At 40.1% G+C, this 19877-nt stretch overlaps 2 protein-coding genes across 16 annotated transcripts in view; both read right to left on the reverse strand.

The window, feature by feature from the left end:
* LOC118409729 (3-oxoacyl-[acyl-carrier-protein] reductase FabG-like) overlaps positions 1-19877 on the reverse strand; it is an 876245-nt gene that overhangs the window by 283466 nt on the left and 572902 nt on the right. The window lies entirely within an intron of this gene.
* The window catches only part of LOC118409687 (unconventional myosin-IXAa-like), an 83761-nt gene that overhangs the window by 47483 nt on the left and 16401 nt on the right, over positions 1-19877 (reverse strand). For 14 of the 15 annotated variants that reach the window (XM_035810908.1, XM_035810906.1, XM_035810904.1 and 11 more), the window contains exons 3-15: positions 14506-14600; positions 9288-9350; positions 8391-8490; positions 6347-6385; positions 5535-5635; positions 4985-5039; positions 4718-4792; positions 4198-4287; positions 3676-3789; positions 3122-3259; positions 2495-2616; positions 1806-1947; positions 126-216 (exon numbers count right to left, since the gene is read on the reverse strand). In XM_035810908.1, coding sequence (XP_035666801.1) covers positions 126-216; positions 1806-1947; positions 2495-2616; positions 3122-3259; positions 3676-3789; positions 4198-4287; positions 4718-4792; positions 4985-5039; positions 5535-5635; positions 6347-6385; positions 8391-8490; positions 9288-9350; positions 14506-14600 — 1225 coding nt within the window. The remainder of the gene's footprint in view (positions 1-125; positions 217-1805; positions 1948-2494; positions 2617-3121; positions 3260-3675; positions 3790-4197; positions 4288-4717; positions 4793-4984; positions 5040-5534; positions 5636-6346; positions 6386-8390; positions 8491-9287; positions 9351-14505; positions 14601-19877) is intronic. The other variant, XM_035810894.1, reaches the window with a different exon arrangement.

The following is a 19877-nucleotide window of genomic DNA, read 5'->3' on the forward strand; positions in this document are numbered from 1 at the left end:
ATGTACTAGCCCAAATACACATACATTGTACACAAGGAATATTCAAATTGAAGGAATCCATATCGATTGAACTTCTAAAATTTATAATTTCTTGTGTGAAGAGATGTTGCACAGAATGTACTTACTGATGATCTCCCTCACAAAGGCCATGTGACTGTTCTTCAGTACAGAGACGATGTCAGACCTCATCAAGTCAATGTTCTTCTCTCTAAAGTCCTGAAACAAACATTTGTCAAATACATGTAGGTTATAAGAGAAAGGAAACAACTTTACAATGTTTTAAACAAATTCAATGAGGTAAGAAGTATAGCCTACAGCTTGAAAGTCCATTCTAGAGCTTTTGGATCTAACTGTAACTTTCAACACTAAAAGGAAAAGCAGGCAAGCCAAATTTTCAGCAACAGTAACAGCAACAGTATTTGACAAGGAATGAGACATCCACCACTTCTATGATGTCACTTTGGCCAGTTAGTGCTTGTGACTCAGTGAGCAGTACTAGTGGACAATATACAGAAAGTTTATACCTCTATATTTACTACACGTAGTAATCATGAGTAACATGTTCTATAATACATGTAGTGACATCATAGAGGCGGTGGATTGCTCATTCCTTGACAGTGACTGGTAATTCCTTGACGGTGACTGGCGCTGTTCTGTCAAACATTAGGTTTGGCGCCAATTTTCCTTTATTTTGGGAATGGACCCTTCCAGCCGAACGCCATATCGAACAAATAGAACCCCCTATTCTATTTCGAATACTCGGTCAAAAACAGCCCCAGTGGGACAGGAATGGGCAAAGAAAAATGCTATGCCTTTTTTGTTTATGACTATACCGACCGAGTATTGTTGTTTTGGGAAGGGTAGGCGCTACACAGCATTACTTTCTTCCTGGACAGGATGCGCATGTAAAGCAATGTTCGTAGAAGAGACGGGACTCCGCACTAGCGGACTTTGTAGTGGTGTCTTATATTTGACACGTGGTACAAGCTCCCTCTCCGTGAGTGACCGAGCTACTTTCTTCTTAATTTGGTTTTTCTCCTGAGCATGTATGCACATGTCATGTATGCAACAAATGCGGTAGACAACCTGTCACATATATACGTACCCAGCTTTACACCTGCATCGACCGCATGTCAGAAACTGGGCACTCCTGCCCACTAACAAGGTAATATTATGGAGCGCCTCCCGCCTGCGCTTTGACTGAAATTATATCGCCCTTACCGCAACTATATACGTCCCCTCCTAAAATGACTGTACCCAGTGGATGTAGCCTTCCTGAGAGAATGCATAGCATTTTTCTGTCGCCCGTTCTGAGAGGATTTTAAGGCCCCTGAAGCCAAACCGAAGTCAGTCAGTATCCTCAGCCTAATAGGAGCAGCGGCCATGTTTTTGCAACTCGCGCCGTTTTTGACCAAGGTTTTGAAATAGAACCCGACATCGAACAAGGGGCGGGGCTTTTGGCGTTCGGCTGGAAGGGTCCATTACAGCTTAATCCTACCACAAAAATATCACTAACGTTCAAGGCAATTTTTTTTAATGGGAATATTCAGAGCAAGGTCATTAGACCACTTCATGGCAATGAACTGAGAAGTTGGAACCAATTGTACTTGGAGATAGCGGTGGACATTTATTTTGAAGGCTGATAAGTTGTAGGCAGGAGGGAAACAGTAGTTGTTGTCAAGAGTTCCATAATTTGGCTGTTCAGAGAAAGAAACTGTTGCTATAATAGAAGGACTTCGAAACTGGCAATTGAACAGTATAGCGATATAATTGTACATGTATGTGAAAAGACGTGTTTCACTAACCTGGATCTGATACTTGACCTTGCCGGCATAGTGCACAATGACAAAGGAGGGTTCGTTGACCTGGGGCCGTTCATAGTAGCCGTTGTCCTCGTGCTGCTGATGGAACTTTGTCAGGAGAGTCTCACTGGTGGCATTGGGCAGCCTTCAGGGGAGAAAATGGTCAAGTATAATTTCTATCTTTGTGAGAAGTACAAAGGACAAATGATTGTGAAGGAAGGATGATAGCAACAACTTCTCTATCTGACGTTTATAGTTATGATATAAAACCTGCTCTTTAACAAGACTATTCTGTTAAGTGTCACAGATGGATGCTATCTGCAACTTCTGACCATTTATAAAATCATTATCCAGTTGCTTGAGTAATTGCTGTTTGGTGTATCTTACAACCTGGATGTCTAACCTTCATCAACATATTTTGTACCATTGACCTTTTCATTGATACCCATAGCAAGTTCCCTGCATTTCCAAGCATTCAATACATGAGAACCATGAAAATGTTTAAGAGAAAGAATGGCTCTGGATCTAAAATAGAAGATTCAGCCATCCTAATGCTATCAAATAGTCTAAGTCAAAGCTTTGTAGATGAGTTGTTTTACTGAGCTTTAACTAAAAACTATGATTGATCAGTTCTTGTGTAACAAACACTGAAGGCGAGAAAAACATTTGCATGGGAATGTCACCCCACCCACCTGCTTTCCTCATCTAACAGATGTAGCAGACCCGTAGGTCTCTTGGCTATGAGTGACAGGCAGCCAGTGTTGTCTATGAAGTCTATGTTCTTCCACTGGATACCCTCCTTTTGGTACTCCTCCTGCAAAAAAGTAAAGTTTTACCCAAATTTTCACATTTGAAGAAAAAAGATGTTTGTCTATGGTAGTATCTGTCTGATAGTTAATATGTACATTTGTACGTGTATGTTTATGTTGTAGGAGACTGTTTTGTTCATCTGTAGAACCCTTGCTGAGTCCCTAGTAGGTGGTTTCCGACTGACTTTGTGAAAGTGGTTTCCGACTGATTTTGTGTTCCCATTCATCATCATCATCATCATCATCATCATCATCCGGACGTGCTGGCTGCACGGATGGACATGACTCTCGCCCTCCATCCTTCCCTATCCTCCATAGCCTTGGGCAGATCTTCAGCCGAGCAGCCAGTATCTTCACAAAGTTGATGTAGATATGTTTTGCGTGGTCTACCTATGCTTGCATGACCATGTAGCAGTTTGTGACTATGATGCTAGTGTGAACTCAAATCCACCGCAAACACTCCATTTTCCCCATAATGCAAAATTTAATTGCATTTCCAGCATTACTGACCTGCTCCAGCTTGAAGACATGCTGGTTGAAGTAATACTGCAGATGTTCGTTGGCAAAGTTGATGCAGAACTGCTCAAAACTGTTTTGTTGTCCAAAGTCCTCGAACCCAAAGATGTCCAGCACCCCTATCCAGTTACCCTGGAAATTAATCATGATAGATTATTCCTGACTTAAATAAAACGGTTTTGATACACCTTCCTGTAACACTACAAAATGAACCTTGAACATACATGTAACTGATAAAGCGATTCAAAAGAATTTTACGACAAAGACACTACTGGTACTACACATGACTTAGCCTTCTTGTGACTTTCTCTAGCAATCAGCACTTGTACCAGAAAAAGCATGGTGGTTAAACACACAATACTACCAGTAGACTAGCACCCTGCCATAGTGTCTGCATTACTGTGTGGCCCAGGCCAAGGGTTACAGAAATTACTGAAAGGTCTGGATAGACCTTAATTGACAGCGTTTGATCTTAAACTTTTAATGTGGCGTTGTCTGTACGGCATATTCACAGTCTGCAGTACAAATGTACATAATAGAAAATATACCTGATGATGTCCTTTGGCCTCCTTGTGCAGAAGAGCATGGTTGAGCTGCAGCACAATCCAGTCAAACAATCCACTATAAAGTGACTTAGCCAGGGCATCCCTGGTGGCAACAGCCTAGAAACACAAACAAACGCTTTTAAAAAACTTTCCACTTAAACATTTTCAATACAAAATTTTTCATATTCTTGATCATCATACAAATGTAACTTCACCACTGCCCAAAATCTGTAGTAAGTTCCAACCTTGCATAAAAATATGAAGAACATATGTTACAAAATGCCACACTGTCAAGAACCATCTCTATATAAGGACCACCTGGCCAATGAGGCCACTTTTTGGTGGTCCCTAAGGTTATTTTTCTCACTGACCCAAGCAGTAAAAATCATTTCTCAAGTGGCCAGCTGTGACTATTTTCTCCCTGTCCCTTGAGTGGTCACTGTGATAGCTGATACTGTTTGAAAAGAATTGTCTCCATTGCTTTTAAAAACTAGCAAAAGCTATATATCAAGTCTGTATCCTGACCTCGGCCTGTCTGTGTGAGATGATGATCCTTTCTCTCCGAGCTATCGTAGTCCTGGACGTCAGTGCTTCCAGTAACGTCTCTTCTTTAACCTGGAGAGATAACAATATTAAGGATTTTCTAACAAACCAGAACTGAGATTCATCAATATGTTTTGTAACAACTTGATTGTCTTATTCTAAACTGACATGAAATGTTATTTCAACTCTTCTAATTCTGCCAGGGTTCCATAAGACCACTACATTTGGTGTTAAGATTAGACGCACATCTACATATATAGATGTGTATGATTGTTTCCGTTGTTACATATATGTGATTCCTACCGTGTGACCTGTACTTAGCCCAGTGGGGCAAAAATGTGCAATAAATGTCTTCATTCAATGTTACGTTTTGGGATGTAACAGTATCGTTTTACATTTTAAGACTTTGTACTAGAATATCTAATTCTAACTTTTCCAAATTATCACAGTTCTGTGGTTTGTGCTGCATGTTAGAAACAATAATACATGTCACATATATTACCTTCAACAGCTTTGACACTATTCTCAACTCTTCTGGATTTTTCACTTGAACTGCATCTTCTCCATCTCGGAATATCTGCAGCGAGAAGAAGAATGAACAAATGAATGAACGAATGAAAGAATGAGAAAGGGAATGAAGGAATCAACAAGATTTACGACCATATTAATCTCATATAATACCAGTTCTTTTAATATGCCTACAGAAATTATTAAATATACATGAAGGTAGAATGTGAAAATGAATAAAGAAAGATTCCCCAATACTTACTCTATTAAACACTATATTTCCCAGGTGCAAGACTGCAGACAGCACTGCAAATATTCTGCAAAGGAGGGATAAAGAAAATATGTTTCCATTATAAACGGCTAACCAAGCCTTTGAGCACATAGTTTTGAAACACAAAAAGCACAATTACTGTATGACATTTTAAAAACTTCTACTTAGTCTACATGTACATCAGATTTTTCCTTGGTTCTTGGGCCAGAAGATTAACTTTATGCACTCCCTAAAACCATGTATACCAAGGTACATATTTTTCACAGACTCTTTTTTTTCATGTATGGTATCTTCACGTTCGGCATTACATTCTATGTAAAAGTGAGCAGCAACAAATCAAATAGGTGTGGCCTTACTATTAGCAGTTACAAGATAATAGTTTACAGCACTGACAAGGACAGTTCAAATTGCTTTAAGTTTTACAGAATTATATGTATATCTTTATGATAAGTCTTTCTGGCCTACAGGTCTTGTGCTGAAAGAAGACAAATGCCCATTACCATATAGAGGAAATAAAACAATTTTCTGCTGTCCTCCTCACCTTTTCTGAGTGCCCGAGTAAAACCCCACCATCTCCATGGACTGTCTCAGTCTGTTGAACTCAAACACACGGTCTTCCCCTTCGGACACCTCATAGTTGCTCTGAACAGCAAGAACAACACACAAAACCTTGATGAGCCACAACTTGACCATAACAGTTAAACTCTTCTCTCATAATTCTGCCAGGTACCCGAATACTGCACCCCATTAAAATTATAGAGACAGGTTGAATTTAGAAAGATATACCAATGCTGCATTCAGCACATGTAGAGGTGTGCACACTTAAATTGGGTGTTCAAGAAATTCTTTGAGAAATTCGTTTTCTTAAAGGAGCAGTCTGTGGGAACCTGGCAGGAGTATGAGACTTGACATTACAGTTATGCTAAATATTAAGCTGCAACATTTAGTAATATCAACATTAAGAAAAAATAAAAGTACAATTTTGCCTATTTTTTTCTGGATGCTTTTCATTGCCTTTTCCAGCATCTTATCACTTAGTAAATTTGACTTGTCCATATTTGACTGTTCACCCTAAAATCATGTGTTAGTGATACCTATATTTTCATGTATGATGAGTTGTTAGGAAATCATTTTAGTGATGCAGCAAATAGGAGAAGGCTATTCTGGTTTATGTCAGACTAAATGTAAGAAGCATGTCGTTGTCATTTCCATGTGCATAGTTTGATGTCAAGAATAGCCTGGTTACCATCTTACTCCCACAGACACCACAGAGCATGTCAGTATGTAAATCACATGTAAAACATGAGGCAACAAAGGTTAGGTTTGGGAAGAACTTAAGGGGGTCACACATGCCTTGTTTTCCAGCTTGCTGCATGCTTGGGGTACCCAGGTCTAGTGAGGTGTTGAAGAGACAGTTTATTTTACATTTTTTTAAAAAGGTGGTCACCGGGAAGCACATCCAAGATATACAAACTGTAATCTCCAAGCAGATCTTGCTGTGGCAAATGGGAAGGAGTTTAGCTGGCAGAGGAGTGTTATTGGTCACAGCAACACTCCTCTGCCGGCTAAACACCTTCCCATTTGCCACAGCAAGATCTGCTTGGAGATTATACAAACTGTACATGTATATGATCTGTCATCAGGCAGAAAACAAGCAAAAGAATACAGTTGCAAGTATTTAAAGGCTGTATGATTTCAAAGTACATGTACATGTGAAACATTCTATCTTTGTATTCAACCACGTCAGTGATTCTCCATTATTCAATAACATGTTTGCACCCAATAAACACTGACTGTAGCGATCATTGCACGGTCAAAAAATCATTCTTCAACAAGACAATGTATTTCCATTTAAAGCTTGTCTAAAGTACATGTACTTGTATGTTTTTCATAAGCTGGGTGCTTGTTTCTGAACTGGTTGCTACTGTATGATAAATGAAAAAAATATGGCTACTACTTAACTACTGCATGATTGGAGCAAGAACCTTGAGTCTGAAGAATGATTTTTTGATGATGCGATATTCAATAACAGGAGAAGGGTGTTTATTTGATAATCTATTAAAGAATACTATCATTGCTATTGAATACAAATCATAAAATGTTGTATTTCGGTGTGATACTGTCATTAAAAATGCACAAAAATAAAGAAAACATATATGTTATCAATGCACAAACATACAAACACAGCACCTCAGATTATATACAGTACAGCATGGGGTTACAATTACATCAATGTTAGACAGCACCACCTATCATTTTTGGTAAGACCTGCACCAAGCCAGACTTGTACAGTGACAATATCGAGCAGCAATTTGCCACCATTCCAAGTCTGATAGTGGCCATAACAGCCCCTCTATCAAACCAAGCCTGGAGGTAGTCATTACTTGCAACTTGTTGGACACTAAATTACAATTAAGGCTTGTGTTTATCAACAGGAATCAAGCACCGACAGCCACTTACAGCAGTAAGGGATCACCAGGCATCAGTCCATCAGACCGTTCCATTTGAATCAATGTTAAAACACACACCTTCTACGCCCACAAACCCAATTCGAAAACACTACATCTGGAGATGTTTTGCTTCCCATTGCAGGTGCACCCGTTTGTCAGGCAATAAAAAAATCGTCACCTAAATCTAGTAGACGTAACAATCTTAATCGCATTTCAAAATGCAGCTAGCCACTACCAGCTAGAGGTCCTCTTGAGCCGACAAAGGCCTGACTGCAGCGATCAGGACAAAAATATTTTAACGTCCGACAATTGCTCGGGTCAAGAAACCATCATGCATAATCATGCAAGTCATACACAAACTTTCATCTCAAATCCTTTTCATATCAGTGTGGATCGATTAAAGGGAATTTATGGTCAACCTAAAAACAAGCTTTGGGGGCCCAATCATTTTTGGGGCCAAAACTATTTAAGACCATACACTTGGAGTAATACAAAAATGAGACTTTATACATTTGTCCTCCTAGACATATCAATGCCGGGTATAAACTGTTTTTGACCTCAGTCTATACAGCAGGATTCAATATTGAGAGTACCAGACATTTCAGATGTCTATCCGAAACCTTTCATCAGTGAGTGAAAATCGATGTTTGTGCCTCAATCATTTTTGCTCACTGATGACAGATTTTAGACTAACTAAATTACTAACATTTTCTTGCTGATACTCCATTTATTCTATGACTAAAAAACGAGACTACCGTAAAATTACTTTATATTCCAATCAATACCAAGGTGAACTCTTTGGCATTGAATAACTTTTAAAAACGTTGATTATTTTTACTGATAAGGTGAAACACTCCACTCAGAGGTCATGATGTCGTAATGAAACAATTCATCTATAAAAGTGTGGTATTATCAGCTATAGGATCCTTACAATTCAAAACACTCACCTGGTTCAAGTAGAAAAACTCCTCTGGCTTTTGCAGGATTAGACTGTCTTTAAGAGCTTGGTTGGCACCAGCAAGAAGGTAGTAGAAAACATGGTAATTTCTGTAAAAGAGTTTGAAAATGTCAGTCTCTGGTGGCAATTGAAGCTTTTTTAATATCATTATGCCAGTCACATGCATGCAAGGTAATTTATCAGTCTAGAAGTCTGCCTACTGTCAATGACATTTCTGACAGTACAGGGTTGGACAAGTCCACTAGCCCGATTGTCCCAGGCAAGTAAATGTGTCCACCGGGCAAGTGAATGTCCTTCCCCACTTGTCCAATCGGGCAAGTAAGATTTTTCCATGAGATTTTGATATACTTGTTGCTTATCACAGTTACCGCATCAAGCATTGGTAAACACAGAAAAATAGAGCCAATAATAAAAGAATTCCATCGCTGCACATCAAAATACATAGTGAAAAATGCTAGTTAAATTTTGGGGCAAGCAGAAAGCTGGTTCGGGCAAGTAAATTTTGCAAGTGAATTTTACAAAACTTGTTAAACCCTGCAGTAATACACCTGGGGTTGTCCAAGACTTGAACGTCGCACAAGAACATTTCAATGTGATGGGGTGGATTTTCAGTTGATCATTAGCTACAATGTACATCCTATGGAATCCAGCCATATCACAGCTCCTGAGTCTCTTCTGCCCTTTCCAGAGAAAACAGAAGAGTCACAAGAGCTATACTACAGCTGGAGGCTAGGCTAACATCCTATGACAAGTGACATCGAACCGGAACATCTACTCCTGGAAAAAAATTCAAATTTCACCTGTCCATCCTTGTAACACACTGTAAACATTTAACCTCCTTGGTAAACCTTTAAAAAAAAAAGATGGACCATAAAACACAACATACCTTTCGTTGGAGGCTTGCGACACTATCCTAGACTTCTCCAGTAGATACTTCTCCACAGTGGCCCTGCAGGAAAGAATTGGAAATCAGTACAACTTCATCAAACAGTTACAATACGCGACAATCCAATCTCGTTGGGAGGTCTCGCGAGACTGTAATCTGGCCGCGCGCGCGCGTGATTTGACAGTCGGACGGTAACAGCCTTCAGCAGCCCAGCGGCTAACAATGGCTTCTCCCAGCATCGACTCGATCGAGTCAACTTCAGAGATTCGTTATGCTTTTATTTGGCAACATCCGCCGGTAAATCGGCATGCCATGAGCAGATAATATTGTTGTGAACCTATGGACTCGATATCGTGCTGTAAATTTGCAAATTTCTGGTCATTTTTCACAATTTTTGACGGGCGGTTTATGCTTGCTTGTCGTGAGAAAAACGTGCATATAGGCGCGTCGCCTTACTTGTAGTTACTCGGATAAGTTTGGCTCAAGCCGTAAAAATATCCCACAAAAGCTTACAAGTACCATCATTGGATCCTTGTAGATCCAAACTCGTAAGACTTTCGGCGATTTTGACCGTAAATTAGTCGATGGCAACATATCGGCCTTTGGGAGTTTACGCGTACGTGAGTTGGGGAGGGGGGCGTGTTTCCGCGTATATGCGTTCGTTTTGATCAAGGCGGAGTCACTTTTCCGACTATGATTTCAGTTTTCGCCAGATAAAACTCCACAAAAACGTGAACATATCGATGTAGGGTCCTTCTGGGTAGAAATCTAGCATGGTTTCGGCGGCTTTGTGGCCGACTTTTTTGGTTAACGTAATATGTAATGAGTGGGTGTGTCTGCAAATGTATAACGTTTGGCATTTGCTGTTCTTTTTCAGATCAACGCGTCGCGATCGAAATTCACATCAGCAGGGAAATACTGCAAATCATATGGATGCAATAGCCGTCAGTCCAAGTGTGTCAATGAAGAGAAAGTGCCAACGTGCATCATGTTTTTCAAGATCCCCCCAAATGTACTTGATGATAACACGTTACTTAAGCACTGGGATTGTCTGGTAAAAAGACAGCTCGGAAGGGATAATTTCACCATGAACATGAAATTAGAAATGTGCGTTTTTTATACTTTTTAACGGGAAATGTGTACATCTACTGCATGTATTTCCAGTAACGCATTCGTGTATTCATTGTGTCCCCATTCAAAGAAAGGACTCACGCTAAAATAGGCAGTCCAAAGAACAAAGGTAGACAGCAGTGTAGCACTCAAGACGTCACACAGGTACCACCACCAAGTGCAAGGGAATGTCTATTGCTGTAACTTAAATTGGGCGGACTTCGTTGTCTACTTTGGCAGGGATAATTTATTCTGCGAACGAATTAAAGTAGACTCAGAATGGCAGAAGAAGAATATCCCAAAGCTTGACCACTTTCACAAAACAGCCATACTACCGGAGCTGTTCACTCAAAGAGCCAAAGGAGGTAAGAAACTCTATGGTATGTATGAAGAAAGACTGATTGTTGATGCAGAGTGTCCAGACCACTGCATCGGCAGAATACAGTGGACTACTATGTATAGCACAGGGAAGTGGACACCTTACGGCTTACCTGTCTTAGGTCTGAGTAGGACGATGTCTCATTTGTTGCAAAAATTATGCCACACAAAAACAGTCAGAGATGTTGAAAGTTCACATTTTAATACAATGTACATTGAATGATTATGTGTATGAAACATTACCGTTTCCCAAAAGTATTACTTATCGGATGCTTATTTTCGTCAATACTGTAAATGCTATGAGAACTTGTCAATCATTTGGAAAAAACACTAATGATATATACATGTAATTATCATTTCTCAAAAGCATGAGTTGCAAAGCTCTACGAGATCGAGTAAGAACATATGTTAAGACATCTTTTATAAAACACGAAATACGGCTATTGCATCCATATGATTTGCAGTATTTCCCTGCTGATGTGAATTTCGATCGCGACGCGTTGATCTGAAAAAGAACAGCAAATGCCAAACGTTATACATTTGCAGACACACCCACTCATCACGTATGAAGTTAACCAATAAAAAGTTGCCCACAAAGCCGCCGAAACCATGCTAGATTTCTACCCAGAAGGACCCTACATCGACATGTTCACGTTTTTGTGGAGTTTCATCCGGCGAAAACTGAAATCATAGACATAGTCGGAAAAGTGACTCCGCCTTGATCAAAACGAACGCATATACGCGGAAACACGCCCCCCTCCCCAACTCACGTACGCGTAAACTCCCAAAGGCCGATATGTTGCCATCGACTAATTTACGGTCAAAATCGCCGAAAGTCTTACGAGTTTGGATCTACAAGGATCCAATGATGGTACTTGTAAGCTTTTGTGGGATATTTTTACGGCTTGAGCCAAACTTATCCGAGTAACTACAAGTAAGGCGACGCGCCTATATGCACGTTTTTCTCACGACAAGCAAGCATAAACCGCCCGTCAAAAATTGTGAAAAATGACCAGAAATTTGCAAATTTACAGCACGATATCGAGTCCATAGGTTCACAACAATATTATCTGCTCATGGCATGCCGATTTACCGGCGGATGTTGCCAAATAAAAGCACAACGAATCTCTGAAGTTGACTCGATCGAGTCGATGCTGGGAGAAGCCATTGTTAGCCGCTGGGCTGCTGAAGGCTGTTACCGTCCGACTGTCAAATCACGCGCGCGCGCGGCCAGATTACAGTCTCGCGAGACCTCCCAACGAGATTGGATTGTCGCGTATTGGGTAATGAGTCTTATGGTTAGGGTTAGAATCAACAGCAGGCCCTTACATCGTGCCCCTTAGGAAGGTACTGAACACCTATTTCCTCACTCGTCTCAGGTTAAAATGAGTACCTACATGTCGTTGCTTCTGATAGGGGCTTCCTCTCGGATGATACGTAAAGACTTGTTTGAGGTTGATCACACCTCGAGCACAGTTCCACCACACTTGTCAAAAAGAGTAGGTGTCCTTCCAAGTGTGACCGGATCAAACCGAACAGTTCTGTCTTAAGCTGCCTGTACACACCGCAACTGGTGCATTTTCCGCCAAAAGGCGGTTTTCTGGTTATGCGAGACAAAGAAAAGAAGCAAACAGCTGTGCTTGCCAGCAGGTTCTATCTTCATGACGTTGTACACGGGGATTGACGCTGATGATTCGCAGTATGAATCCCGTATGATTATCAATTTCTAACAATGCCACAATCAACAGAAATTTCTTGTTAAGTAATAAGGCCAAATGAAATTAAATTTGTGGTTCTCAGATTTGCCTTATTCATTTTTTTGCTTAAAAAAAAATCACATGTACTATTCAGGATATGAATCAATCCCAAAATGTCTGCCAACAGTTGAAGAAAGCCCTTGTCTTTCTTATCACTTCCATGAAAGCTATACCTGGTATAGTTTTGCTGGATATTTGTGTGTGTGTGTGTGTGTGCGTGTATGGTCCTAAATCTCCTGACCGATTTGAGCAATCGCGATATTATTTGGTAAGTGAGTACGTGAGGTTGACCTGACAATCAGGTTTGATTTTGGCCATACTAGTGGCTGACCTAGGTAGTGCAGCAGGACTTCCTGTTTAAGTATATTTTGCCCAGGACATGCTGTGGTCTTGACTTTTTTGGTGGCAAGTAGCCTTACATGTACGTGTAAAGAAGAAGTTATGCAATACAAAAATATTGCAGTTTGAAACCAGCATCCATCAACTTGATAAACCTAGATACATGTACCCTGTTTTAAAAGATAATGGATATACATTTTGTAGATATTAAAGGTTAACTGGCATTTCTGTTTTCCTTCAAATAAATCCAAGAACTAAGAAATCCACTTGTTGTGGCCTGTTATTGCAGTTCTTACATAAATTTCATGCTAGAATACGTGCTGCTCCTGAACGTACTGAACCGTTGCCATGTCAACCCCAACACCCCGCAGGCATGATTCTCCTTCCCCATTGACAAATAATTGAATAGGCATATGCAGGTGACAGCTATTTATATAGTAAGCAAAATAATCAAACTGCTTGGCACTACACGCGATAATCACATGGCCCATATAACTGATGTACCATATTTTCTGCAATAAACTGCTCACTTTTTAAAACTTTCTATGTTCGGATCAAGTAAGATTTTGGATCGCAAACTGGCATAGATTTGTGCTTTTCTTCCATTTTTAAAATAATCAATATTGACATTAATGAAGAAAACCTTTAATGTACATTTTCTGTAGCTTTCTAACAAGCTAAGTACAGGTCAAGGGGAATAGGATACATCTAGTGATTCTAAGTACAATTTGTGAAGGGCGTGATACATGACATGACTCAGAAGAGCAATCTGTTTTGTTCAATTATGGTACTCTATAATCAGTTTGTTTGTTTTTGTTTGTATGTTTTGCATAACCATTAAACCAGGCCAGACTGTAAGACTGACAGCCCTAACTAAAGCTAGGTACTCATTTTCACCTGAGTGAAGGGAGGAAAGTGGAGTAAAGTGCCTTTCCCAAGGGCACAAGATTGGTGACGCATCAACAGATTCGAACCCAGGACCTTTGGGTTAAGAATAACACACCCTGCAGATTGCGTGTAATAAACTGTGCAACCCACATTCAGTACCAATGGCAGACTGTGCCAGTCTGGCTGAAAAGTGGTAAGAAATTTCCAATGGTATCGCTTCCGCTATGTATGTCCTCAGCTATGAGGCCCTGTGTTTGAGGACAGTCAGACCCCATCACACGATGTTTGAGTCAGGGCTCTAGCCAGCTTGACATTTTTTTCCGTCAGCCAATTCCTATTGTCGCGAAAACACTATTCCAGAAGTTAAAGAGACTGAACTGAGACCTTGAAAAACGGGTTTTAATGAGATTATCGTATGCGAAAGGGCACCGACACACATTGTCAACAATCATAACAATAGCAAAACAAACAGTGTGTGGCTTTTACGACCGTGGACGGTGTCCCCAAGCAGCCTGTAGCTTCCACCAAGGAGCTTTTATCAGATTTTTGTCCGTCAAAGTTGACGGATTAGGTTTAAAATTTTTCTGTCAAACGCAGCAAATTTCCGTTTGCAATTGACGGAAAAACGGACGCTGGCTAGAGCCCTGGTTTGAGTGTTTCTCTTCTATAAAACTCTCCTGTAAACTAGCTACTACAAATGTCTAAAGAAAGAATGCAGCCCCAAAACATAATACTGTGCGACTGACCCATGTACGGTGCCGTTCTCCTTGTAGTTGAGCTGGATGAACTTCCCAAACCTGCTGGAGTTGTCATTGTGGGCTGTCTTGGCATTCCCAAAGGCCTGAAGCAGAAAAAGATACAACAATTGTTCATGATTATCTAGTTTTAGTGTACTAAGGCTTATCATGAGTATAAATTTATTCATTAATTTACATGCATATAGAGCCACGATCATTACACATACATCAGGGCTCAAAATACTTTTTTCTGCATACCTGCACTGGTGCAGGTAACATTGACAATTACCTGCACCAGACAAATTTTACCTGCACCACTCTGAATATAGGAACTATATGGATCATACTAAAATTGTTGAGGAACGATTGCTATTTTCTTTTTTACTTACTAGTAATAGGCGGTAGCAGTCAATGCAGCTGGTAACAATCCCTATACACTTACATTATAGGACATTTATGTATAAAACCTGGTACATGGATCAGTGCAGGTTAGGTGCAGGTAGACACCAGAAATACCTGCACAGCTCCAATTTTACCTGTACTAACCTGCATATGCAGGTGGCATTTCGAGCCCTGTACATGATGACTTATTAACAAAAGAACTGATCTGGAGTGATCTGGACTAGCATGGACTGATCTGGACTGATCTGGAGTGATCTAGCCTAGCACAGACTGATCTGGAGTGGTCTGGACTGGCATGGACAGATCTGGAGTGATCTGGACTGGCAAGGAGTGATCTGGAGTGATCTGGAGTGATCTAGCCTAGCACGGACTGATCTGGACTGGCATTGACAGATCTTGAGTGATCTGGACTGGCTAGGAGTGATCTGGAGTGACCTGAGCTGGCACATACTGATCCCGGCTGATATGTACAGGTCTGGAAAGATCTAGACTGATCTGGAGTGATCTGAACTTGCATATACTGATCTGGAAAGAAAACATCTAGTCTTACAGCTTGTTTTCTTTGACTTGGCATGCATGTGCATGTATCATCCCTATCCAGTGGCACAATAGTTTTGCCAATAACCATAACAAAGACAAGTCTATAGAAAACTCTTACAATCAAGATATGTAACAGATGTTTGATACATACTGTAAATGCATTTAAGTTTGCTGCCATTTAATTTCTCAGTAAGGAGAAAATGAAATGTGCTGGGAGTTTTTTTTTTGTAATAGTCACATTCTACAAGTACTAAAGTGATGCAAACCCCAGTTCTTGACAGTTAAAAAGCACCTACTAGTGACTCGGCCTGGTGCTACAAACAGACAGAACAGTCACTTCAGGCAGTGCTGGTGTGATTAATTGTCAATGATCCAATAGTATCCACCCCTTGGCTGCTACATACTACTTTTCTACCATAGTGTTGGCAATCAAACCCATCCAAACATAGGGAGGAAACTGTTCAATTGTGCTTGGTAATATTGTTCTCTTCATCATATTGGGTCCCTCCAATGCATCATCATTCATATTCTACCATGTATAGTACACATATGTTGCGATTAGACAAGGGCGTAGACAGGCAGAAGACTGAACTGAAAAATGTTCGCAATGGTTTTAATCTAAGTTTGCAGTGGAAATGTCACCATAAAACCATTACAAACTTAAATGCACTTTAAAAACAGTAACTTATAGCAAGGACATTACATTCTCTACAATGACATTAGTCCATGTAATGGGGTCTGGGATACAATCTACATGTACATGTACATCATCTGGACCTCCAGGACCTGAATGGGGAAAAACTCCTTCACTGCTAAGCACTTATATGTTTTCCCTGTTGTATGTGTGTGTGTATCAGTGGGGTTCAAGTTCCACTAACTGACCAGTCTTGTGATTTACTATTGTCTAACCTGGCTGTAGCCAAACCAATTTGGTGCCAGAAGACTGCATTTTCTTGTACTTAAGCAGGGAGAAGGTTTATACTGCAAATCATGAAACATTCATGGCGGTTTTATGATTACCACAAACATACGTTCTGTCCTACTACATTATTTATTGCAGTATGTACATGTACAAATGTGTTGTTTCAATATTGCCAACTGTGTTAGCAAAGGCTCCTCCTTTGCCCTTCTTGACATGACTCTGCCCTTCTTCTACGAAATAATGTTCCAGAAAATCTAAAAGGATTTTCAGTATTTCAATTGAACAGTCTCCCCTTAGCTCTGCCCCTGACTGTCACATGGCTGTTGTTGACAGTTGGCTGTTTACATAATAACTTGTGGGTGATTGAAGGATCATGGGAGGTCACAAGGTCAACTGGTTGTGAGGTGGGAAAGACTGAAATTTGATTCCAGTTAAGCTGGCAAGCATCAATTACAGGGTATTAACACAAAATCATTATAATTATAGATTAGTAAGTTAGTAAGTATACACGTATGTACCTTCCTTCTTTTAAAAAGATCCTACCTATTAATAGAATTTAAACAACTAGAAAGGCAACATTTTTGAAAAAAATGCAGGATGTGGGCGAAGGGAAAAGAAAGCAAAAATCGCAGGAAAAGAAGCAACAAGAAAGGCAACATTTTCGCGAAAATGCAGCAAAAAGAAAAAAAAATTAAAAAACATTATCTGTCCACGGATTCGATCCCGGAGCGTTGGTTTACCACGCGTGAATAATCCCATTGAGCCAGTGCTACAACATGTTACGAGCGCACGTTTTAACAGGTATACAAATGTATTGCGTTGCTTGAAAAACCCGCTAGCTTCCGCTGGCTATTTTTCTCGCTTATAATCGAAGGTATTTCACTAAAACTTGGACAGAATACTAGAATATTTTTTTGTGGAGCATTTTTATGTTGTTATTTAGCCGATTAGATGCTCTGAACTTGCTGCATTTTCAACGTTTTTGTGATACTGCGCTGCCGAGTGCCATTTTGTGACCTGTGCGTTGATAGGTTTACCCCTGACGTATCCACCAGACAGTCAGAATGTTAGCCAATCAAAAAGCTGGAAACGTGGACTGCATGCTACAGGTTCCATTTTTTCTGAGTTTTGATTGGTCGGGTGGAATATCTGTAGAGAATACTAAATGTGTGGCTTCGCCCACATAATTATGATTAATATCATCACAACCCAAGCACAGAAACTACCCCAAACCATTGTCCACACGTCTTAATACATGTATGTACACGTAGTGACACACATCTGCTGAAAATATGCCCTCTACTTGATGAAGGTAATACACAAGTATAAATTTCACACGCATGTGTGTGTGAAGATGGTGTTGTGAGAAAATACTGGGTGCACAATTATCTTTCCTGACCATACATTTATGCATGATCACACTCCTGATGTTTCTATCAGGTGATTGCAATCAATCAAAGATGATTGGATTTCCATCTTTGAAATCAGAATCAGTATGCACAGTCATAACAGATACAAGAAAGGTAGAAAGAGCGGGAAAATATTTGGTAAGTCGTCAACGATGGAAAGTGTGGCTATACCTTTGTGGGCCTTGTTGTATCTTGATGCCCTTCAGATGTGTCTAGGGTCATCCAAAATATTTTTGACAGACCAAAAACAGTTGGTCAAAACTTCATTAAAAAGAGTTTCATAAATACTATGTCTAATAATTGTCTATGCTGTGTACCTTAATGTTAATCTTCTTATCTGATGTACAGAAATCTCTCTCTCTCCCTCAGGCGCAGTTTGCTTTGGTTATGTGAAGATAAGATTTTAATTTAAACACCTGCAGGAGTCGTATACTTCACCCAACAACTTCCTTTGTGAAATTGTAGCGAAATGGACAATTGTTTTGAATATCAACCATTCACAGTTTTCACAGACAATCAGGCCCAGGTTCAGGTACAAATGTATGGACCTGAATTGGACCAGATTTTTCTGGTCTGGACCTGAACTGGACCAGATTTTTCTGTACCGGTACCCCCAACCCTGGCCATAGCCAACAACAAATGCTTCTCACACATGATTTCAGTCCCTTTTTCTAGTCCAACACATCTGGTACAAAAGATTTTGGGCAGGTTGTGACACCGCCATGGTGAAACAGGCTGGCTTCATCCATAACCGCCCACAGAATTCCTAAGATCCATAATGGATGGAGGCACAGGCTGTCACTGCCATGGCCATTGAGGTGACTCGACCTTGTCATGTGGATGCTAAATAGAGCAGCTGGGTCTCCCCCTGCACTGGGCAGTATAACAAGAGAGAACTGACAACTACCACGTTTGGAGAATGTACTGTATAATTGTTCACTTTTGCCATATAGGAGGGAAAAGTATATTTTTCGCTGAGTTTTTTTAGTCTGAAACACAGCAATGATGATGATATTGAAACACATGTTTGCGGCACATGTATCATGATTTTGTGCTATGGTGATGAAATACAGCTACTGCAAACATTAACGATCTACAGTACCAAAGGTCTGGGACTGGGCTGGTGTTCGCTTGAATACTGTATAACGTCCAGGTTTTTGTCAGAAGTTATGTAACATCTGTTACTAGTACTAAAAGACATGGATCATTGGATGCCTTTGAAACATCAAGATGAGTCATTAAAAAAATCCAAGTTGTTTCATACTGTTATTGTCAATCATCTGCTTGACTTTGCATACTGGAAAATATAAAAATATTTGTGCTGGTTAAAAATGTAGCATTCACTGAATCAGCATTTTCCCATTAGCCCTAATACTAAAGTAATAGTTAGAAAAAAATACAGTCCTTTTGCATTCAAGTTCAGGAAGTGCTTCTTTACAACTTGTCCTTGGTTTTTGATGATGCTAGTTCTTTGTTAGGAGCTCCTTTAACACCCCTGCTTTCTGGGGGAGGGTCTGGGGGTGTGAGGGGGAACAGCAAACATCACACACAGATGTCAAGTGTGTCTTCTCTTTCAGTGTTGGACCTTGACTAGAAATAGAACTCCAGTGGGGACACAAAGAGCTGCACTGGTATCAGATGTCTCTCACCTGATTGGTCATCTCTTCTCTCATGTCATCTTCTATATCACCTTATTTGGAGTGAATTGAGAACGAAACATAACTGTTTGACTCAGCACATAACAAAGGGAACTACGGCCAGAGAGTGAAAATGAAAAATAAAATTCCCTTTTGGATGATACCATTTTGCATTCCTTATTCCTTTCAGAACCAACATGTTTCTTAGTACAATACTGTAAATTCATTAAATTTCAAAGGGACTTCATTTTGTGGCAAAAGCATTTACTACAATATGTGGAAATCATGACTAATATCAGAAAATCTGTACTCTTCAACTTGTGATGATGTTGAAGTGGAGAGTGCATCACTAAAGCTGCGAGCATAAAAACCACTCCTACATATAACGTAATTTTCCGTTCCCTATCAAGCACTTGCGACAACAAAGCATACACATCCGACACACATCTTTCCACTGCCAACATGTAACCT

Source organism: Branchiostoma floridae, chromosome 2 (genome assembly GCF_000003815.2).
Source record: "Branchiostoma floridae strain S238N-H82 chromosome 2, Bfl_VNyyK, whole genome shotgun sequence".
NCBI classification, from domain to species: domain Eukaryota; kingdom Metazoa; phylum Chordata; class Leptocardii; order Amphioxiformes; family Branchiostomatidae; genus Branchiostoma; species Branchiostoma floridae.